Genomic DNA, 23,824 nt, shown 5'->3' with positions numbered 1-23,824 from the left:
TCACTGTATTAGACTATAGTAAAGGCATCGTGAAAGGGGCTTTTCAGAGAGTCAATGGGGAGGACACACCTGGTAACATTCAAGGCTCATTCTGGGTGATACTAAGCCTCCTACATGCAAAGTGTATGCTCCAGTCTACTGAGAAAGTAACCTTTGAACTGAAAACTAGGAAGGAACTAAGCAGAGAAAAGGCATTAAAGGAGAATATTCCAGAAAACAGACGAAATCTGAAGTGACTACATGTAGCAAAGCTCATCATCTTAAAAAAATTGAAATATATAAAAAAAACTAAAAAGTTTTTTTAAAAAATAAAATATAGTTTTGACTTGTACCTTATCTTAAGATCAGTAGGATATAATAAAAAAAACTCAAGGTTTTTACATCAAGAATGAGTAAATGTACTTTTCTTCAAAGACGATTCTGGCTAAAGGGCAAGGCAGTGTGCGCCCACTGCTTTAGGGAGACCCCCCCACCAAGAGTAGATTCAAAAACAATTTCAGAGATAAGATCTAACAGTCAATGGGGCACTGGGGATAAAAAAGATCGACACACAAAAACTAAGGAAAGGAAAACAAAGATGCCAAGAAAATTTATGATCATAAAATCAGTAAATCGACAAGAACATCTGACAAACCCAAGGACTCATCTACCATTCCACAACCAAAGAAAGGTAGAACATTAAAGATATTTTTTACTCACTAACTCAAAATATACATATTCACGAATTAAAATTCACCAAATTTAGAACATTATTACTCACATGACACCTTAAACTTAAAATTATTAAAGATCTCCCCCTCAATATGAAATGGCACTAAGTAACTGAATAATAATAGCCTTGTTTTACAGTCATCTAAAATATATTCTTTTGTTTTGTTTTGTTTTTGGGTCACACCCGGCGGTGCTCAGGTGTTACTCCTGGCTGTCTGCTCAGAAATAGCTCCTGGCAGGCACGGGGGACCATATGGGACACCGGGATTCGCACCAACCACCTGTGGTCCTGGATCGGCTGCTTGCAAGGCAAACGCCGCTGTGCTATCTCTCCGGGCCCTGAAATATATTTCTTAATGTTAAAAAAGTGTTAGATTTCCAATACAAAGAATATACAAGATTTTTGAAATGTAACTATCTTTCACTTTTTAAAAAGTAAAGTATGCAGAAATTGGTTACCTAGTCTTTAAACCTGGCATGTTTGATACTCAATTCAGAGCATGAAAAATTTTCTGACTTTAAGAATGTATACTGGGGGCCGGGCGGTGGCGCTAGAGGTAAGGTGCCTGCCTTGCCTGCGCTAGCCTGGACGGACCACGGTTCGATCCCCCGGTGTCCCATATGGTCCCCCAAGCCAGGAGCAACTTCTGAGCGCATAGCCAGGGGTAACCCCTGAGCGTCAACGGGTGTGGCCCAAAAACCAAAAAAAAAAAAAAAAAAAAAAAAAAAAAAAAAAGAATGTATACTGTATCTCAGAGTAATTCAAGATTGAATAAGTTGAAAATGCTGTCAAAGATTACAAATTAAACATTTTACAAAAAGGAAGCTGAATGTTTACAATATCTACAAGTACGTAAAAACTAGGACTTGTTATAATTCTCAATTTAAACGTAAATACAGCAAAACCTATACTTTTCTACTCTTCTAAATATAGAAATAGTAAGTTAACATTGGTAGGAAATATCCCCAACATTCCCACACTAAACGATGAAACACAACTTGCTTGCCTTTTCAAGCCCAATGATTGAAAAAGTACTCAATCTTGAGCATTTAACCTTTTTCTTCCTATCCAGTGGTTCTTCTTGAACATACATGGTCCTTCTCTCACTCCCCTCACGTCTTAATTTCTTTGAATAAAAACTTGTTTCACACACAAAAGAAGTCATATATACTGTACATCTGCCAAGCAAAGACTGAGTTTTCATATATAAGAACTCAAAAACACAGTATCAGAATGTTCTCTTGTACAATATAAGTCAATTATTTTAGAAAAGACCTTAGAGATCAAAAAGTACAACTCTGTTATAAGAAGGGAAATTAAAAATAAAAAACAGCAGCCAATAAGCTACATAATTCACCCACAGTCAAAATCTAAATAGCTAGCAAAACAAAAGCTTAATTTTTGTTACTGAATTAGTAACTTTCCTTTTGGTTTTTGAACCACACATAGGCGCCCAGGGCTTCTGCTGGTGCTTGCTGGGTACCAAGCTGGGGATTAAAACTGGTGCTGCTGCACACAAGGCGAGTGCCCTACCCAATATACTATCTCGTCAGCCCTCAAAATAGTAATATTCTTAACAGAACACCCAAATCCATATATCTTTGTTATAGTTAGAATCCAAATAATAGAATTCTGTTTGATGACTCAATGTTCTCTCTTCTTTTAGGTTTTAAATTGTACTGGATAGCTTTAAAATGTTTGTAAAAAAAAGCCAGAAAACCCGGTTCAACTCCTGATACAGGGCATCCTGGTCCCGGATCACTGCTAGCTTAAGACCCACAAGATGCAAATAACTGTGGGTAGTCTCTGAGCATTACAGGTTATCCCAAAATTCAAAGAAAAACAAAAAACAAAAAACACACCATAGGCCAACTAATTAAGGTCTTTGAAATTAACTGAACAACAGCAACAACAACAAAAAAAAAAAAACCCAGAAACTCCATGCTTCTCAATCATCCTCCACTGATACCAATCAAATATGTTCTAAAGATGAGTGAGACAAAACCAACAAACCATAACTTAGGGATCACTGACTAGTATGTCTGATTTTTTTCCTATTCAATTTTAAAGTTTCCAAGACAAGAAAAAAAAAAAAAAACCATGATACACCCTCTGCAAAAATAGATTTTTCTTTTTAGGGGTGACGGCAGAAGCAGGGCCTCAAATCTAGTAGCACAAACTTTAAAAGAGTAGCTATATCCCCAATCCAATTAGTACTTTTTTAAGTCAGAAAAATCCTGGCAACATACTATATATATTAAGAACAGTAGAAAAAAATTGTAAAGAAAATAATGTAATTATTAAAATAAAGACTTCATATGCAATTAGAAACCTTCAACAAAATCAACTTAAGGAATTTTCAATATTAATTCTCAAAACAAACCTTTGTCAGAAATCAGTTTGAGTCTAAAATATAATAAACATATTAATCTAAGATTTTTTAAGATAAATGTTACTATTAAAAATTGTGATCAGATCCCAAAGAAATGTACAGGGATTAAGGCACAAGCCTTGCATGCAGTAAAACAAAACAAAACACAACTGAATGAAATTACAATAATAAATAAGGCAGAGAGCAAGAAGGCTAATACAATCAGAAAAAGTGAAATTGAGGCAAAATCAGGAATAATCTGCTACTGACACTTTGGATTTTACATAAGATGGGGATTTAATTCAAAAAGACTTCAATTGAACAATCACTATACTGGAATTACGCATTATATCAATTTACTTTTTTAAGTTTTACTATTGAAATGTAGCAGTTCAAAGGTTGAAGTTATATTTTCACCCTTCTAATAAAAATGATCTTCAGTGAATATCATTATACAATGAATCACTAATTAAAAATAATTAGAGCAACCATCCTCAGGGTAAAGGAAATGGAACATTCCATGTGAGAATTTCTAAAGAAATTCTTTATTTCAGAAAGGGTGTAAAACACTGAATATTTATGGTTATATTAGGAAACAGTCTAAAATGATTTAACATTCCTTGTCTCCAATTCCACTATTATATAGAGAAGACTAAAATTTCCTTATAGATAGTGGGACATAAATTTAAGAAGACATGAGAAATCATGATAAATAAAAAAATTTTTTTTACAAAATCTTATGTCATTATTAAATTGCATATCATTAGGGAGAGTAAGAAGCTTGTCTTGCATGTGACCAATACCAATTCAACCCAGAATTAACTTCTGTACACACAGCCAGGAGTAGGCCCTTAGCCTTAGTTGGGTATAACCCAACTCATTCCCCAATTACCAGCAAATTATATTTTATGGGATGGTAATAAAGCAAGTTATGACAATCAAAGTCTACTAGAAGATTAGCAATGTAAAGACTGAGTAAGAAGAGCAAAGTGCAGTAGCCAATGCCTCTCAATCCTATGGTCCCATATTTTATTCCCAGCAGGTGGCCTCTTGAGCACAGAGTGGAGCTCTGGCAGCCCCAACACCTGAGTAGGCTCCCCCCACAAAATCAACTCAAATGAAATATTGGGAAAAGGGACATGATTCACCATCAAAGCAGATGCTTCATATGCATGACACACAGGCTCGACACACAGCAGTGAGAAAGAAAAAGATATTAGAAATGCATTAGAATTACATATCCGCCGAGATAGCACAGCGGTAGGGCATTTGCCTTGCAAGAGGCCAACCCGGGACGGTCCTGGATTGGATTCCCAGTATCCCATATAGCCCCCCAAGCCTGACAGAAGTGATATTTGAGTGCAGAGCCAGGAGTAACCCGAGCAGCACAGGATGTAACACAAAAACCAAAGAAGAAGAAAAAGAATTTCTTATCAATAACATCCACAAATTTTAAGTTAACAAGTAAACTTTGTATATTTTCTTGAGAAGCTGAATAAACTATTTAAAAAACAACTTCAATCCAACCACTAACAGAACACCAGAATAGTAAATTCTTTCACTCTTACTACATCTGAGAAATTGCTTCTATTAAAGAAAATTAACTTGTGCCAGGGAGATAGTACAAGGTTTAATTTAAGGCAATGCTTTGTACAACAGCAGACTCCAAGCACCACATAGGGTTGGACTCCTGGGCAGTTCTTGGTGTGACCCCCACACAAACAACCCCATAAAGGAAATTAAATCTTTAAAGGTTACATTTACTAGCTATGTCAAATAATATGTTAACACAGTAATTTAACATCAAGACACTAGTTTAACATATGTACAGAGGCCTTAAAAATATTAAAGTTTCTGACTTCTAAAAGCTTACAGCATAGCAAGCAAATGTTTATTTAAGTGAAAATGAGAAGATATGCCAAGAAAAAAAAAGGTGGTATTAAGAGTACAGCATAGTCTGACTGAAAAGAAATATAAAAGTCCAACAGTGTATGATATTCCAGGACTGGATAAGTACTACCTGTAAACAGAAAAAAAAAAATCAATCCTAAGGGCTTGCTTTCTAGCATAAACGATTTTCATTTCAGTGTTCTCTATATAAACTGCATAGAATGATTCCCCATAGGACAAAGGAGAAAACCTCATTTAGATTGTTATCAATACAACCTAAGGGTAAATGAAGGGACCAGTATATTTACATTTAATCTAAAATTCTTACTCAGCAAGTAAGAAAATCTTACAGATATCAGATCCTTTAAAAAGGATACATCAACAGGGGCTGGCGGATAGACAGCACAGCAGGTAAGAGCATTGCTCTGCAAGTGGCCAATCTGGGTTCTATCCCCAGCATACCATTTAATATGGCTCTGAGTGCAGAGCCAGGAGTAACCCCAGTATTGCCATGTGTAGACCAAAACAAAACCAAACAAAAGAATATGGTAACAGTGAGAACCCAAGAATAATTTTCCAATCATTAATCAAAACAGGAATACTCAGGGATTTATCATTTTTATGTGCAGGTAAATAATATTTTAAGAATGATTTGAAAAACAGCACACAAGAGAAAACAGAAAGGATGGAACGATAGTTCAACTGGTAAAGCACAAAAGAACAGGATCAGCACATGCATACATTTCCACCCCCAACATTATTAGATGTGGCCCCTATTTTTAAAACAAATGGTCAGGAGTATAGTGGGTAAGGTATTCATTCGCCTTGTATCAAGCCAACTGAAGTTCAGTCTTCAGAGACCCCACCAAAAGGTGATCCCTTAGTGTGGGCCAGGACAAGCACTAAACTCCACTGTGTGTGGCTCCAAAAACAAACCAAGGAACACAAGGAAAAAAAGAAAACCAACATCAGAAGACAAAACAAGGAAGAAATAACTTGAAAGAATTAAAAGACTAAAATAAAAGGTGTCAGTGGACTTGATAAAGAGAATCAATAGCTATGCGTTAAGACTAAATGCACAGGGTCAAATTTTAAATTTAAATATACTAAAAGTTCAAGTTTCTGAGTTATACTAATCACATTAAAAATGTTTACTTAGCCCATGAGCTAGAACCTACAATACAGGGCAACTTAGATACAGAACACATTTCAATTACAGAAATGTTCTATAGGACAATATAGACACATTCTCAAATATAAATTGCAAAACAGCAAATATCCAAAGTACCGATAACATGATACAATAATATTCAAACAGAAAACCTACTGAGGAATGTAACACAGATAAACAAATAATCAGAATGCTCAAAAAAGACCTATACTTATAAAGATCATTTTTCAGAATTATGCAGAATGAAAAATTTAATTCAAGTCCTTCCAATATGGAGCAAATTGGAGATGCTTCCTACCTATAAATCACACCTCCTATAAGTAAGAAAGAGGTTTGACATTACACTTATTTCAACAAGAAATAGTAATTAATTATCTAGATATAATCTTCAGAAAAAAATAAAGATCCAATTAAATTATTTTTAATCTAAAAGATCATGTATATAAACAAAATGAAGACATGTACTAGCATGACAAGACTCAAGACTGACATTCACATAAAAGTTAAGTTCTGAATATTAAATACAAATAAAACCCCAAAGGCAAAACCTATGTAACAAACAGCTTCAAATGCTTTACAATATGCAGGAGGCCTATTCCCTGACACTACATACTCAGAGCACAACCAGCTTATGGGCCTAAAACCAATATAATAAATAGTAAGCAAACTATCATACTGGAAAACTAGCCTGCCAGAAAACAAATTAAAATTAGTAAAACTTGTATTAAATATGTATGAATTACATAATTAAAAAACTTGCATTGAAAGTGTTAAAAAATGAAAAATATACAATAAATTATGAGAAAAGTATAAACTCCAGAATGCCAACAAAATCTGCAATGAAAAATTAAGATAATACTCTTGGACTACAAAGAGAAATTATCTAGGGACTAAGAAGATAGCTCAAAGAGCTGGAATATATGATTTGCACACAAGAGCCTGAGTTCAATCCCTGGTAAAAACGGCTTGCTCTGTGAGCATCGTGCAGTGAATGACATCCAACAATAACCAAATGTGGTTCAAATAAGAAAAATTGAAATCACATATAGACCTGAATAAAAAAAATGAAGTTATTCTATAATTATACAGTATATATTCTACATGTTAACAATAAAAATAAATTCAGACAGCACACAAGAGCTTTGATAGTTAAGAAAAAGTATTCAATTATGGGCCCGGAGAGATAGCACAGCGGCGTTTGCCTTGCAAGCAGCCGATCCAGGACCAAAGGTGGTTGGTTCGAATCCCGGCATCCCATATGGTTTCCTGTGCCTGCCAGGAGCTATTTCTGAGCAGACAGCCAGGAGTAACCCCTGAGCACCACCGGGTGTGGCCCAAAAATCAAAAAGAAAAAAGAAAAAAAGAAAAAGTATTCAACTAAGTTAAGGTAAAAGGAAAATGGGGGTGGGGGGAATCCAATAAAACAAATAATGGCTGGGCCAGAGAGAGCACTTATCCCAATCACTACCCAAAACAAACAAAAGAGAATTTTGTAGCTTCTTTAAAAAAAGAACTATATAAAACAAAATTACCTATGTAAGAAATCAATCTTTTAACACTTTGGTGCATACCTCAGGTGGCTCACTCTTGAATTAACATGAACTGTAGCACTGGTGTAGGCATGTTAAGTTTGATTCTTAAGAAAAAAAAAAAAAAAAGGATATGGGCCAGAGTAATAGTAGAAAAGGTAGGTCCACTGGCATTGCATGAATCAAGTGGAGTTCAATCCTCGCACCAAGTATGTTCCCTGAGCCACACTAGGAGTTGCAGAGCTAGAAATAAGTCCTGAGCAGAGCTGGGCGTAGCCCCAAACAACAAATACAAAAAAGATCAAGATACATTAATTGTACAAAAGGCAAAATGCTGACATGGTCTAATATAAATTATTTTAACAGGGGATCAGGAGGACCTTTCAAGAGTCAGTACTCAGCAGCGCTGAAAGGGACTATGTGATGTGGAAATTAAACCAGAGATGGGTACAATAATCACCATGTACAATTTTCCAGCTCAATTTTAAATAATGCTGTTCTTGCTACATATACACATATATCAGCCACATCGGTGATGCTCAGGGCTGACTCCTGGCAGTGCACTCAGAAATTGTCATGTCAGGCTCGAGGGACCATCTGGATGGATTGCCCAGACTGGCAGTGTGTGAAGCAAGTAAGTGTCCTACATGCCATACTCTCTGGATAAACCTGTAACATTATAAATAAACTGGAGATAGATAAATCAATAATCATAAAAATGAAAAGAGAATCAAAGTTCTAACTTAATTAAGGCAACAAAGACCAAAAGTTTCACAGCAAAATTAACTGGGCTTGTCCTCTTGAGCATGTGTTCCTGGCTTTCTCTCCCTTCAGATCCTTTCTAAATAAAGTTCATTCAATAAAAACTATCTTGCTACACTAAGAAAAAAATTCAAACAGCTTTCAAAAATAGATACTTCAGTATTTAAGTTGCTCAGGTACAGAAAAGGAAATCCTTTTCTTGTGCAGTGCTGGGCTAAATGAACCCAAGGCTACACACATGCAATGAAACTACTTTACCTTGGCCCAGAACTAATATCTAATAGAGCTGCTTATTTATGGATACAAAAGCAAATGAGCACCAGCATATAAAAACCATGAATATTTTTGAGTAAGAAAAGATTCTTCAACATTATGAAACTTCAAGAAAACAATGTATTTTCAACTTCCAAGTTAAAAAAAAAATCTAAAATCCAAAATCTACTTGGAATATTTCTTGGCAAATGACAGAAGGAAAGCGGTATTTTCCTAAGCCACCTACTAAGAAACTGAGAAGCACTGTTCAAGTGAAGCCCTAACCATTACAAAAAGGATCTGGAAAGAGTACATCAATAGAAACTTTGCATGCTGCCGACACCTGAACAGTTAGGAGTACCCTCTGAACACCACTGGCCGGAATCCAAAACCCAAAACAGTTGCAATTTTAACAGGGAGAGATGGGAAACGTTTAAGTACACACAATGAAAAACAATGGGATGGTGTGATGTAATCTGTAATTTAGGTGGGAACATAGATTTTACAAAAATAGCAATTCTCTTATCGTTTACCCAATATAAAGTCAGGATAAGAGCTATAGCAGATTCGTCTCTACCTTGTTTAAATGTTGCATTTTAATTTTGATAAAAGAAATTTAATATCCAGGGTCAGAGAGACACCAGGGCAAATACAGTGCGTGCGTGCCTTTACGCACAGCCAACTTAAGTTAGATATCCCAAATCCTACATGGTCCCCCAGCACTCCTAAAGTGATTCCTGAGTGCAGAGCCAGGAAGAAACCGAGGATTGCTGGGTGTACAATATTCCCTACCCCGCAGCCAAAGGATAGAAATATAACGTTCAATTAGTAGGAACTGAACATCCAGAACATGCTTTGATTCTTTCCTCTTTGCATTCTTTGCTATCTTTGAAATTTACCAAAACTGTTTCAAAACAGGAAAGGAGCATCTAGAGTTCAACCCATTATAGATAATCAAGGTAAAAATGAGGTTCCATAGCAATGAAATTTTTATACAGCTTTCATTGAAAAAGCATCAGATAACAAGACTTTAACAAAGATCATAACCATTAGGCAAACTCTTATCTACTAGCTAAGTGAAACAACACCTGAATAATTAAGCTCTAATCCAATGGTCCTCAAACTATGGCCCGCAGGCCACATATTGTATTTGTATCTGTTTTGTTCCTTCATTGCAAAATAAGATATATGCAGTGTGCATAAGAATTCGTTCATAAGTTTTGTTTTTACTAGTCAGACCCTCCAATGATCTGAAGGACAGTGAACTGACCCCATTTAAAAAGGTTGAGGCCGGGCCCGGAGAGATAGCACAGCGGCATTTGCTTTGCAAGCAGCCGATCCAGGACCTAAGGTGGTTGGTTCAAATCCCGGTGTCCCATATGGTCCCCCGTGCCTGCCAGGAGCTATTTCTGAGCAGAAAGCCAGGAGTAACCCCTGAGCACCGCAGGGTGTGACCCAAAAACCAAAAAAAAAAAAAAAAAAAGTTTGAGGCCCCCTGCTCTAATCTGTCCACCCTTATGTAGTTTCATGCATTATTTTACAAGGAATTAACTTATACTCTTAAGACATTTCCAATTTCCTATGCCTGCATTAAAAATAAGTCTAGCGATTAAATGATAAAATAAATGCTAATTTTAAAGCATATTCTTCCTAAGAACATTCATAAATTATAACTCAGTATTAGGAATTCATCTACTTCTTATTGACATACAGGCATGTTTCTTAAGGATCATATATTTTGCTCTCTATCAAATAACAAACACTGATTCAAATTAAAGAGAACTTTTTTGTTTGTTTGTTTTTGGGCCACCCCTGGTGACTGACGCTCAGGGGTTACTCCTGGCTATGCGCTCAGAAATCACTCCTGGCTTGGGAACCATATGAGAAGCTGGGGGAATTGAACCTTGGTCTGTCCTCGGTCAGCTGCTTGCAAGCCTTACCGCGAGCCACCTCTCTGCCCCCAAAGAGAACAGGTTTAATCAGATGAAAAATACAAAATTAGGTTAGTTTTACAAAGTATAGCCTTGAAACTGGACCCTTACTATTCCTTAAAAATTTAAGTTTGGGAACTTGCAGAGATAGAAAAGGGGCAAGGAATTTGTCGTGTATGCAGTTGTTCTGGATTCAATCCCCAACACCTGGAAGATCCCCTCAACACCACCTGAACATACCCACAAGTAAGCCCTGAGACTGCCAGGTATGGTCCAAAGATAAAAACACTAAAATTAATGTCAAGTTGGAGAAATAGCACAGGAATTTCAGTTTGATCCTGGTCCCATATATGACCCCGAAGCCTGACAGTATGTTCCCTGAACAGAGCCAAGAGTAAGCCTGGAGCACCACAGAGTGCGCCCAAATCAAAAGCAAATTTAAATGTTTTGTGAAGACTTAGGTGGTTATTCATAAGATACGCAATAAAATGATTTAAAAATCTGATTAAAAAAACAGTAATGTAGTATTATTACTAACCAAACTCACTAGGTTTCGTTCAATACAGTGAAGTTGGAAGTTTGTGTAAGTGGTTTTTCAATTAAATGGAGAAATACTTTAAATATAATCCTCTCCTTATCTTAGCCAAAATATTTCAAAATCATGTATTCCGGACCAGTGACCCAAAAACCAAAAAATTAAAAAAAAAAAAAACCTCATGTATTCTTTGTTTTTAAGCTACACATGTTTTTTAAGGGGTCATATGTGGTGTTAGGGATTGAACCAGGGTTAGTTACATACAAGGTAGCACCTTTCAACCTGTACTATCTCTCTAGCATTCAATATAATGCATTTTATTAGCAATGTTTGCTTTGGCTAATAATGTTCCTGGTCAATGCCTTTCAGAAGTCAATATTAGGTCATGCTCTTCTGTCATATTGTTACAAAAATCAGAAGCAAGCATATTAAACCAAAACACTGCAGTATCTAGTGTTTTCTTTCTTTCTTTCTTTTTTTTTTTTGGTTTTTGGGCCACACCCGGCATTGCTCAGGGGTTACTCCTGGCTGTCTGCTCAGAAATAGCTCCTGGCAGGCACAGGGGACCATATGGGACACCAGGATTCGAACCAACCACCTTTGGTCCTTGGATCGGCTGCTTGCAAGGCGAACGCGCACTGTGCTATCTCTCCGGGCCCAGTATCTAGTGTTTTCTAAAAGAAAAAAAAAAGGCAAAGAAACAAGACTGGCACTATCTAAATATACCCACCAATAAAGCTTTCTTTTTAAATGTGAACATTCATTTCCATTTGGAACATTTGTTTCTCACAAGCAGGCAGCAACATGGTCATCACAGGGAATCTTGTTAAAAAGAGAACTTAGGGCCCCTTTCCAGGACTAGTGAACTACAATTAAACATTTAATATCCCCAAATAATCAATATACACATTCCTATTTGAGGACTGCTCCAGAAAACTTCATTTCACTTTTGTAACAATGACAGTGCCAATATTTTTTTAATCTACTCACTTACTGAAATGTTACATGGTATATCCCACACAGTTCTAGGCAACAAGGGGGTGAAACAAACTCCTTGCTTAGTGAACCTTATACTTATTCTGGTGAACCCGGTACTACACAGGAGACAAACTAAGCAACATCTGCAATACTCATTTTGAAAATGCTCATCTATTTGAATACTCGTTATATCAGCAAATCATCCACCAAACATTTAGTTACCACTTTTGGGATGGAGTGTGCAACAACCAACATCCCATTCAGGGCACAGGCATGCTTTTTGCATGTGAGCTACCACTGAACCATCCTACCAAACTTCCACTTTCTAAGTTTCACCTATGAGAAACAAAGCACCCATGTGAACCAAATTGTACACAAATTTACAAAGCTCACAAAGACATACCAAACACTGTCCAGCTAAAATAAAGCTCACAGTATGAGTTATGAGTTATGTTCATTCACAACTGGTGATATAGCTTCCAGTAATTCACAATCTGCCAACCCTTCCAACACACAACTATTTGAATCTGCTAACTTCAGGTCCTTATCAAGGTAAAATGTCACTTTCTCTGTAACGTTTAGAATGCTTTTCTAAAACTGCTATAATGTGTTAGATTTCTTTCTTTTTATTATGCCACTATCTACTTTCCCCCTATAAACCCTGAGGTATAATTTTGCACAGCATGCTGACTTTCAGGAAATCTGCTTTCCAGTTTCAGGAGCATGCAGTCAGACTTTAGTGGAACAACGATTAATAACAGATTGTTAACTCTAAGAAGGAGCACAGCAGTGGAGAAGGGCAATGATAGGGACACGTTAGAAACATTTGTAGAGAAGGCCTCTGTGAGGCCTTCACCAGGTCCTTTTCCTCAGATCCATTACTATGATGAAGAAGAGAATCAGGTTGATAACAGAAAGATAAACACCAGAAAGCAGAGCGATAGTACAGTGGACAAGGTGCTTGTCTTTACATGTAGCCGACCCAGATTCTATCCCGACATCTTATATGGTCCCCCAAGCACTGCCAGTACTTCCTGAGTGCCAAGTCTGGAGTAATCCTTACGCATGGCCAGGTACACCCCAAAGACAAAAAACGGGGGGAAAAAATCCAGAAAGCAATAGAACCCCCCTACCCCAAACCTATAAACAAAAATTTCTTACACAGAACAGCACAAACAGTAATGTTAGGTGACAAGGCTGGAAAACCAGAGAAACATTCCATTCTTAATGTGTTTCCTTTCTCTTACTTTGTAGTCAAAGTGAGGAACTATAAGGGTCAAGGCACTTGCCCTGCAGTCAACCCTAGTCTCCAAAGTACCACTAGTAGTGATTCTTTGAGTCAGAAGTAAGCCCTGAGCACCTCTGGGTGTGCCTGCCCTTCCCTTCATGCTCCCCCAAAACTATTTTACTTCAAAAAAAAAATAAGATTAAGACTACACAAGGTCTTTTATAGGCCTCAAGAGTCACTGCAGGGTTTTGAACATGAAAGTGATGTGAATTTAATAAAGCAACTTGGTCACTGTGTTGGTAAAGAAATGAAGCAAAAACGGATACATTTAAAAGACACCTAAATATACCCAACAAAGACTCAGGAATATAATGATTACAAGTACTAAAATTGGTTAAACTTGAGTTTAATTTGAAGGTAAACATAAAAAAAAACCTTGCTCTCCCAATATTAACAGGCTAAGTACTTTTTATTATAATTTTATCAGAATCCTAATAGCCTTTCTTCAAAGAACCATGTAACTGGATTGAGAAACATGTAAAGGGCACTGAAAGCAATAAAATATAAGATGTATTTCCAAGTTCTAAATAATTGGTTTCAAAATGATTAATATATCTCCATTACTCAGTCTATTATCTCAGAAAGACTCCAGTTGCAGATGTGATCCCAGTACAGAACCTTATAACACTAGTTCATTTCTCTCATCAGCACTTTCCAACAGCCTAACAAAATTACATACGTCAAAACTATTCTGTCAATAGGACAATAAACAGATGCTGAACACGGAATCTAAGAAATACATATAGCTACACATAGAATACACAATATCTCCATGAATTGCAAACCAAAACCCCAAGTATAGGGGTCGCAGCAATAGCACAGCAGTAGAACATTTGCCTTGCACTCAGCAGAGCCAGGACAGACCTGGCTTTGATCTCCCGGTGTCCAATATGGTCCCCCAAACCAGGAGCGATTTCTGAGTGCAGAGCCAGGAGTAACCCCTGAGCATCACAGGGTGTGGTCCAAACACCAAAAAACACACAAAAAAAATCCCAAAACACCCAAGTATGTTCAAAAGATCAAAGTGAACTCCACACTATTATGAAAAAGAAATACTATTCTGTCATAAACAACACATAATTTTAACTGAAGTTAATTTCCTATGGTCTGACCCATGGAGATCCAATGCACATATATCTAACTACTTTTTAATCTTTCTCTAAAATTTTTCTCATAGTGGTAGTGCTCTGGAATGACGAGGGGCAGGAGAGGGCTGTCACAGCATCAGGTTCCAAGCGTGTGTGTGTTCTGTTTGTTCACTTAAAACAGTGCTTCTCAAATAGTGGGGCTTCGTAAAGGGGGGTGCGTTTAACCTCAGCAAACACTGTCATAACAAACGAAGCCCCGTGTTTATGTCTCTGTATGTCTCTAGAGCTGAGAGTTGCTATGTCCTGCTTCAAACCCCGCTTCGAAAAGCTATGCATTGCAAAATGTGCTCATTGTAGCCATTAATCCAGACATCACCTCTGATTAAAAAATCAGCTCAAATTATTTTATATATTTTTTGCAGGTTTTAACAAAGATACTATTTACAGTCGCGCAAGGGACGCGAAAAATGTTTTCTTCTTTCTAGGGAGGCATGACAGAAAATAAAAAGCACCGACTTAAAGTACTTGCAAGTGTGTGCATGCGCGAGTATGTGTATCTGTTGTTTGTTCACTTAAAGTTCTTGTCTAGGGAACTGTAGATATACATTAAGTAGGGTACTGTATGCCTTACATATAGACAATCTGGTTTCAAATCTTCAGAAATAATACTTATCCGCTAATGGATATTTTTCTTTGGATTAAAATATTTGGACATTATCTTAAAAATATGAGCAGATTCACTCAAGTCTAACAAAGCTAGAACCCAATACTCTCGGTGATACTGGAGTTGTATGCAGTATGTAAATCAAACCAGAAGTCAATTTATGTCAACATGCAAGATAAGTGCCTTACCCACTGTACTTTATTGCTCCAATCACCAGTGATGTTTCTATAAGTATTCCAAATATACCCTGAAATTAGCTTCTTATAGTTAAATCTAATAAGGAAAACCCAAAAAAAGTCCCATGAAGATAAAGTTACAGAATTTACAGAATACCTACTAAGATAACTGCCTTTCTAAAGTTGATCAAACAAATGATTTTGGAATAGGCTGCTGATCTTCTCAGTCAACCTCAATTATAACCCCCCCAAAACTGTGTGCAGCAGACTGAAAAAAAAAAAAAACCAGTAACATTTCTAACAGTTATTGTGAGAACTGAGATAGTAAAGTGGGTAAGGCACTTGGCTTTGCAAGCAGCCAAGGTAGGTTCAATCCCCTGCAGCCCATATATCCCCCCATGAACCAGGAATGAAGCTGAGTAGAGTCAGGAGTATGCCCTAATTACCGCCAGGTGTTCCTGCCTACCAAAAAAAATATTGCTGTATATATATATTTTTTTATTTGGGCCACACCCGGTGACACTCAAGGGTTACTCCTGGCTATGTACTCAGAAACCGCTCCTGGCTTGGGGGACTCTAAAGGACGCAGGGGGATCCAACATGGCTCCAGGTCCTTGCAGTATATTCTAAACAATATTCCTACAATAAAGGCACAGAAATCATATGAAGAATCTACTTATAGTACCCACTGTTCTTACCAATACAGTTAACAAGAAAATCTGAGTATAAGAGGATTTGGGTACTTCAAACTCATGGTGTTCAAGGATCAACTGTACTAATCACAACTAGCCCTCAAAAATAATGTAACTTGTCAAATGGAAATTATTCCAAAATTCCTAAGGACAAACTATTTGTATTCTATGTTCATACTTCTGTCTCTTGCTGATAACAACTTCTGGAATCTGATGTCAACTGTATCTTTAAAAAAATTGCCATTTCAGGGCCATAACAACAGTACAATGGGTAGGCCCTTTCCAGATCTACCTGGGTTCGATCCCAGCACTCCATAATGCTCCATAAGCCTGCCAGGAGTGATCCCTGAGGGCAGAGCCAAAGAAGAAACCCTGAGTACAGTAGGGTAAAGTCAGTATCAACAAATGAGAGACCTGAGAGACAATAGAGAGGGCAGAGCACTTTGGCTTGCACATAGATGACCTGGGTTTGATCCTAGCAAACCATAGGTCCCCTGAGAACATCTAGGAGTGATCCCAGAGTGCAGGGCCAGGAGTGAGCCCTGAGCACCAGAGTATGCCCAAGCCAAGAGTATATGCGTGGACTATATAAGACAGACACAGACACAGACAGACACACACACACACACACACACACACACGCACGCACACGCGCACGCACGCACACGCACACACGCACACTCTTTGATACTAAAGTCAGGGAAATAGCTTTAAAGGCTGGTAAGGGAGTGGATATGGCTCAGCAGCAAACAAAGCACATGCCTGGAATGCATGAGATTATGGTTCAAAAAAAAAAAGATACAAGTAACCATTAGAGCTCATTCTTTGCATATAAAAGCTCCAGAACCACATTGACAACTGAGTATTACCCCTGGTACCCTTTCCTTTAAACAGGAGATAAGGAGCAGCTAGAAGATAGGCTTCTGCACAGGAATCCTAAATTAGATCCCCAGCAATGCATGGCTCCTAGCACCTTAGTGCTGCACCAAGTACCCCTTAGAATGACTGAGAAGACACTGGCTTCACACATAATCAAGAAGGATTTAGTCCTGGTTATTTTAAACAAAAATAACATGTTTGGCATTATATATAATAAATGAACGAATTTATTATAGTCTCACAAAAATTTCCTTGATTCACAATACATAGTCGATATTCCTTGTAATAAACTCTCAAACTATAAATAACTATAAATAAACTATCAAATACTCCTTGTAATAAAGGGTAATATCTTTAACAGCTCAACTGTATTATGCTGAAATAAGTTTTATTTTATCCAAACACTGGTAAATCTTCTAACACCCATTCTACATTTTAACAGCAAAGGCTCTTTTACACATTTCTGAACTGGAACTTTTCAAGGAAAGCCAAGGTGTCATAAAAGAAGTAATCATTTTCTAAAAAGCAGAATACAGGTAAGTAATAGTACAGATTAATTCTGTGAAGAAAAAAATGTACTAATTCCACATTTGATTAGCTGCTGGTAAAACTGGAGGTCACTATAGCACGTTTATTTCTAAATTAGGTATTTATGAAATTCATTTGGATTTTCTAGTATCTAAATAAAAAATAGATCCAAAGGGCACAGTATAAAAAAAAAGAATCCAGAGGGCAAAGTTAGTAAGGCAGGTAAACTTGCCTGCCTTACATCTGTGATCAACCCAGGTTCGATTCCGAAAACCCCAAAGGACTACTGAGCCCGATTCGAAGTGGTCCCCAAGTACAGTGCCAATAAACCCTTGAGCCACAGGTATGGCCTCAAAGCCCTCCCCACCAAAAATAAATAAATAAAAATAACCTGGGATCTGTTTATATTGTTCTTTATACATCCTGAGAGCAGATATTCCAATTTGGCTGCATTTTTCATTAGAAAGTTTAGACTTTGTATGAATGATAGTTATTTTTGCAAAGTGAAATACTAATTCACTTGTTTTAAAATAAAACTTAAAGTAATATAAATTACCTGCTATTAAAATTACATAGTTTAAAAAGTTTTGCAGCAAACACATTAACAACAAAAAAAATCACCCTCAGATAACTATCAAATGAGGGGGGAAAATGCAACATCCAAGTGACAGAATTAGCATCCGAGATGCATGCTGAACTCCAAGATAGCAATCTATGTTATTTATTAAAATCCCTAGATCATATAAAGAACACAAGCAGGTATATTAAAGATGAAGCAGACAGGAACAGAATTAAAAGTTGGAGAGAAAGATAGCCAACAGCTAAAAAGCAAGTCTGCAAATGGGGCCTAACAATTCTAAATAAATTTAGTAGGGGCCAGAGCGATAGCACAGAGGGGTAAGGCATTTGCCTTGAACGTGGCCAACACAGGACAGACCCTGGTTTGAATCCTGGCATCCCATATGGCCCCTCGAGCCTGCCAGGAGTGATTTCTGAGTGCAGAGCCAGGAGTAATCCCTGAGCAAAGCCAGATGTGACCCAAAAACAAAAAAATAAATTTAGTAAGAGTTTCAAATGAAAGGTAACACTGGGAAACAGATGTGAATAAAAAAATTAATAAAACAGATATACACTGTAAAACTGACAGGTCACCAGAAAGGTAAAGCAGACAAGGATACTCCAAGAGGCCAATTTAAGGTGAAAGATACAGATTTTTGGTAGTGAACATGCAAATGCAAATATATACATGTTGATTTTTTAATGAAGTAGGACAATGGAAAGCTACATGAAATTGTGTTCCTAGGATAATTCACTGTAAAAATACCCAGAATTTCCTAAAAAATCTAAACAGAGTAATTTCTGGATTTGGGATAAATACCCTAACCTGATCGTATTGCTAAAACTTCAGATAGTTGTCCATAAAGGAGGAGATGCTACATTCCACCTCACAATCACCAACAAAGCACAGTACAAATAGGACCTTCCTTCTGAAAGCTAACATTTTAGATAAAATTGACTATAGAATATAGTGCAATCCACCATCTCAGACTACCTATTAGCTAAAATTCTATGGAAAACTTACACACGATATTGAAATTAGTAAATTCTTCTACCAAAAATTTTCTATCCCGGTGAGATAGGGAAAAAAAAACCCACCTGCTGTTACTAAAATTTTGACTTATCTGAACAAGCATCAAGTTATAGCTATGTTCATTAAAACAATACATTCCTCTCATCGAGCAGTCATAGAAATTATGCCATCTTAATGCAATCTTCTAACCATTATTAATTTCACCAGCCCAGCAAATATGTAGAGGAGGTCAATGTTTCCTAATATCTGATCATAGTAAGTAAAGCAGATTTCTATAGGAGGCAAAAGACCAAAAGAGGCAAGCTATATTTTAAAAGTAGCAAAGTATTAAGAAGCATGATGACAATCAAGTGGAAGGCACATAGTTCATGAAGTTCTTATAAAAGCACAATCAATGTTTTATATTGCATAACTAAAACAAAAAGATAAAAATCTTAGTGTAGAAAATAAAAATTCTTTACCTTAAAGAAAGTTGGTTATTCTAACATATACTTGAGACATAAAATAATTATCTTAGTTATTTTTGTGAAAGAAGTTTGAAGTTACTGAATTTACTTTTTCTCAGCATCCTACCAATACACCTGAAGCAAGCTAAGGCTAATGGCATTGTATAAGAGATGCTGTTTTTTAAAAAGAGCATCGGAACTCAGCATAGAAGTTATATCAATAAGATCCTAATGCAGGGGTCTCAAACTCGGCCCTCCATACAACATTTTGTGGCCCTGCCCTAGAGGAATCTTTTTTTAGCTTTGTTTTGTTTTAGTTGTTTGGGTCACACCCCCCAATGTTCAAGGCTTACTACTGACTTTGCACTCAAGGATCACCCCGACTTTGCCTCCGCAGCCCCCAGGTAAATTGAGTTTGAGACCCCTGTCCTAAAGAATATTAAAACTTAAAATGTTTACAAATTCTAAATCAAATGGTTTTAAACTGGGAGCTGTGCATCAAAAAGTTTTAGTTTTTACAAGTTCTAATTTATAATTTTGAAACATTGTATGTGTACTTAAAAAATGTTACATATATTTAAAAATGAAGCCCAATGAAAGGAAACCTTAATAAAAGGGTTCCTTTCTTGGAAAAAAGTCCTGCATGGCTCTCATTAATAGAGCAATTGGAAAACTATGTCCAGAAATGCATTATTGGGGCCTGAGCAATAGTATAGTGGGTAACATTGCCTTGCACTTGTCCAACCAGGTTTGATCCTCAACACTTCATAAGGACCTGGAGCCCCACCAGGAATGATTTCTAAGCACAGAGCAGGAGTAAGCTGAGCACCAGTAGATGTGAACCTCCCCCAAATGTATTTTTTAATGATCTGTCCTGAAAGTTCATGACAGCACCTTTAATTCTATAGTAGCATGTTTAGGTATCAATGAGTTGACAGAAATAAAGTACTTTGATGACATAACCATGTGGTAGAGCCAAAAACTGTGTTACTGTCACTTAGTTTACTTTTAGTAAAAATAAATGTGGAAAGCCACAAAAATGATACTTACCACCATCCCTCTCTCTAACTCTGTGAATATGCACATTTTTGGCCTTACTGTGACCTGTGCTGTCACTGTATTTGTTTTCAGGACTATCAGATCTCCGCAACATTTTATTTGGTGGTGAAGGATCTGCGGCGTCTCGCATTTTTTCATGTCTGTGATCACCACTAGTGGGGTGACTCTTTGATGAATATTTAAGTGCCTGCAAAACATCATTCCAAGAGAGAAAAAATTAAAACACTATATTAATTTTATCACATTTTGTTGTAGTAACCTTATTAATTTTATGAATGTCTACATCTAAAACTAAAATTTCCATTTCCAATTCTTTCCAGTTATACAGACAATACCTAAAGTACTTAAGAGCCATAGGGGCCCTCATAAAAATTAATGTTTTTAAAAATAAAAATTAAAAGGGAAACTACTCGTTTTAAATATTTTATATGTACAAATTGATGTACACAACAAAAGTACCTTGGTTCACTAACACTTCAGTAAGTTTTTCTGAGAAACTGAATTTCAGCAAACTAGAAACTGAGTATTGTAACTTCTTTCGGTTCTACCACTATTATGTTGACAGACAAAATTAAGAAGAGAATATCTTTGCAAATTATTTTTAAAAAGCATTCATTTCTCTAATTCTTTGATTCAAGCATTTCAGACCTAGGTCACCATTCTTACGGGTGTACAAGACAATCTGAGGGTTTATGAAATTTATGAATATTGGCTGTAACGCCTAGCATAGTAGAATTGAATGGCACTAACTCTCTGTGCTTATTCTAACAGGTACATAAGACCTTCATGACCCAGGAGTCTTTTACAACAACGTAAAATTGGGTTTTAGAGGGGGCACATTCAACAGCGTTTCACTTTTGAACAGATCCACTGTACATTCTACATGATCAGAGAAGAAAGTGCTTTCAGATTTGCTCCTAACAGAAACGATCGGTTTAGGAACTTGCTGGTCTATTTTAATATACAAACTATACTTCTGGTGTCATCTGAGAGTTACAAAATACAAATTCCCTCCCTCACCCCCCTAAAAAAAAAAAAAAAACAGTAATCAATGTAGCACAATTTTTTAAATTTTATATGGCAACTGGACTAACAAAGAGGAGCCCGCATCCCTAGAGCCACATCTATTAAATTGCAACTTCGGGTTGCAAGTATCCATAGATCTCAATGCTTGCATAAACAAAAGCATGCTCTTTCATTGAGCATTTAATTCAAATGGGAAGACAGAAGTTTACCATTCACGTTACAAGTAGCGAATCAATTAAGTTTCTTTGGGGGGGGGGTCTTTGCAACCTAAATTCGATACTTTTTTCCTTCAGTTTCAACTGGAAACAGGGAACTCGCTCCCACATCCCCTCTATCACTGATTCCCTCCACCACGTAATTAACCGGCAGGAGCCCATCTAGCTGTGGATCGGATCCCCCCTTTAATGCCAATGGCCAGATAGAAATTTACAATTCGTGTTACAAGTTGCGAGTCAAAATAAGTTTCTTCCGGGGAGGGGGGAGCCTTGCAACCTAATTTCGATACTTTTCCCCTTCAGTTTCCCCTGGTAAAGGGGCGTGGGGAGGGTGGGGGGGCTCCCACATTACCCTATCAAGGGAGATTCCCTTCACCACCTCATCACCCAGCCAGGGCCCGTGCAGCTAGCTGAAAGTTGGCTTGAAAAACAAAAAAGCAAAAGCAAAAAAACAAACAAAAAAACACCCCCGTCCCAAAAAAGGAATTAAAGCCTCTCTTCCAGCCACGTAATATGAAGACAAAAATTTACAAAAAAAAACACACCTCTACGCTTAAAAATAGCAGAAACAATTGCACGCACCCCGACAGCAGAGGGGTTCCGTGCAACGGGGGGAGCCGCGCGCGCGGGCAGAGTTGGGGCGCTGTGGCGGCCGAGGGGCCTAGAGCGAGTGGCGAAGCCTGCGCTCGAGTAGCGGCGGCAGTTCCTCCCTTCTCTTCCCTTCCCTTCCCCCGCGTCGCCCCGCGTCCCCCCGCAGCCAGCCAGCCGGCCTCCTTGCGCCTCGCTTCGCCTGGGTGTCGGCCGATCGCCTACCTGGTAAGGCTGCGAGTCCCCCCTCCGGTCGTGACAGCTGAAAAACAGGAAGAGAGAGAGAGAGCAAGCCGTGAGCCACGGGGACGTGGGGGGGGACGGAGGGGGGTAAAAAAACGGGGCTCCCCTCCCCTCCCCACCGCCCTTCTTGCCAGGGGGGGCGGGAAGACCCACGCACGGCCGCCGCCTCCCTCCCTCGCACGCACACGCTGGGCCTGAGCTCGGGGCGGAGATCGCTCGCCCGCCCGCCCGGCAGCGGCTGCTGCTGTTGCTGCCTCGGCCGCTGGTGCGGCTGCTGCTGCTCCTCCTCCTCCTCCTCGGCGCAGGGTTCACAACAAAAATGGCGGCGAGCGAGCGAGATAAGGAGGAGGAGGCGGCGCAGCGCCCCCGCCCGCCCCGCCGGCCGATCGCCCGCCCGGCCGCCCGGCCGCCCGCCCGCTCCGGGCCCGAGACGAGAAGCGCATTTACCCATCACTGAGTCTCTGCTGTTTCCTCGCATACATTACCATCAATGCCCGGCCTGTGAGCGTGCGGCGGGGGCGGGGGGCGCGGGCGGCCGCGAGAGGCTGGCGCAGGCGCAGCGCGGGCGGCGGCGGCGGCGGCGGCGGCGCCGCGTCTCTCGGGCACACTCGCTCGTTCACTCAGTCGCTCGCTCGCACCGCGTTACAAGCGCCGGCGCGCCCGGGCCATGTCCCTCCGCCGCCCCGCACGCGCACTCGCTCCCTCTCGCTCTCGCTCTCGCTCTCTCGCGCTCCGCTCGCGCCAACTCCGAGGCGGCCGCGGGGGGAGGGGGCCAGCCCGAAGACGCTTCCGACTCGCTCGCCGGCAGCGACCGCCTCCGCCTCCGCCTCCTCCGCCTCCTCCTCTTCCTCCTCCACCTTCCCGGCCGCCCCCAGCTCCCTCCGCCGCCCCTCCTCCCCCCCCGCCGCTGCCGCTGCCGCTGCCGCCGGCTCCTTCGCTACTGCCGCCGCCGCCGCCGCCGCTGATGCCGCCGCCACCGCCGCGCTACCAACTACATCCGGGCAACTCGGCCGCGGCGGCCTTCGGCGGCGCTCGGCTGTTTCCGCCACTCCCTCCCTCCGCCCCCTCCCACGTCGCTCCGTAAGCCCCGCCCCGGAAGTCCGCCTGCTCTCCACTTCCGCCCACCTCGCCTCGGCCTCTTCCTCTTCCTCTTCCTCCTCCTCCGGCTCGCCTCTTCTTCTCCCGCCGCCGTCTCTTCGGCTTTTTCCGG

General features: G+C 39.2%; 1 protein-coding gene across 3 annotated transcripts in view; it reads right to left on the bottom strand.

Moving 5' to 3' along the window:
- The window catches only part of WAC (WW domain containing adaptor with coiled-coil), an 81,983-nt gene extending 58,841 nt beyond the window's left edge, over window positions 1–23,142 (bottom strand). For all 3 annotated transcript variants that reach the window (XM_049777480.1, XM_049777481.1, XM_049777482.1), the window contains exons 1-3: window positions 23,062–23,142; window positions 22,597–22,633; window positions 20,534–20,729 (exon numbers count right to left, since the gene is read on the bottom strand). In XM_049777480.1, coding sequence (XP_049633437.1) covers window positions 20,534–20,729; window positions 22,597–22,633; window positions 23,062–23,102 — 274 coding nt within the window. In that variant the 5' untranslated portion in view covers window positions 23,103–23,142. The remainder of the gene's footprint in view (window positions 1–20,533; window positions 20,730–22,596; window positions 22,634–23,061) is intronic.
- Window positions 23,143–23,824: the final 682 nt, after the last annotated feature.

The sequence above is a fragment of the Suncus etruscus genome, chromosome 7 (genome assembly GCF_024139225.1).
Source record: "Suncus etruscus isolate mSunEtr1 chromosome 7, mSunEtr1.pri.cur, whole genome shotgun sequence".
Taxonomy (NCBI): Eukaryota; Metazoa; Chordata; class Mammalia; order Eulipotyphla; family Soricidae; genus Suncus; species Suncus etruscus.
The sequence above is the reverse complement of the archived record's forward strand: the minus strand, read 5'-3'. Positions and strand labels throughout refer to the sequence as shown.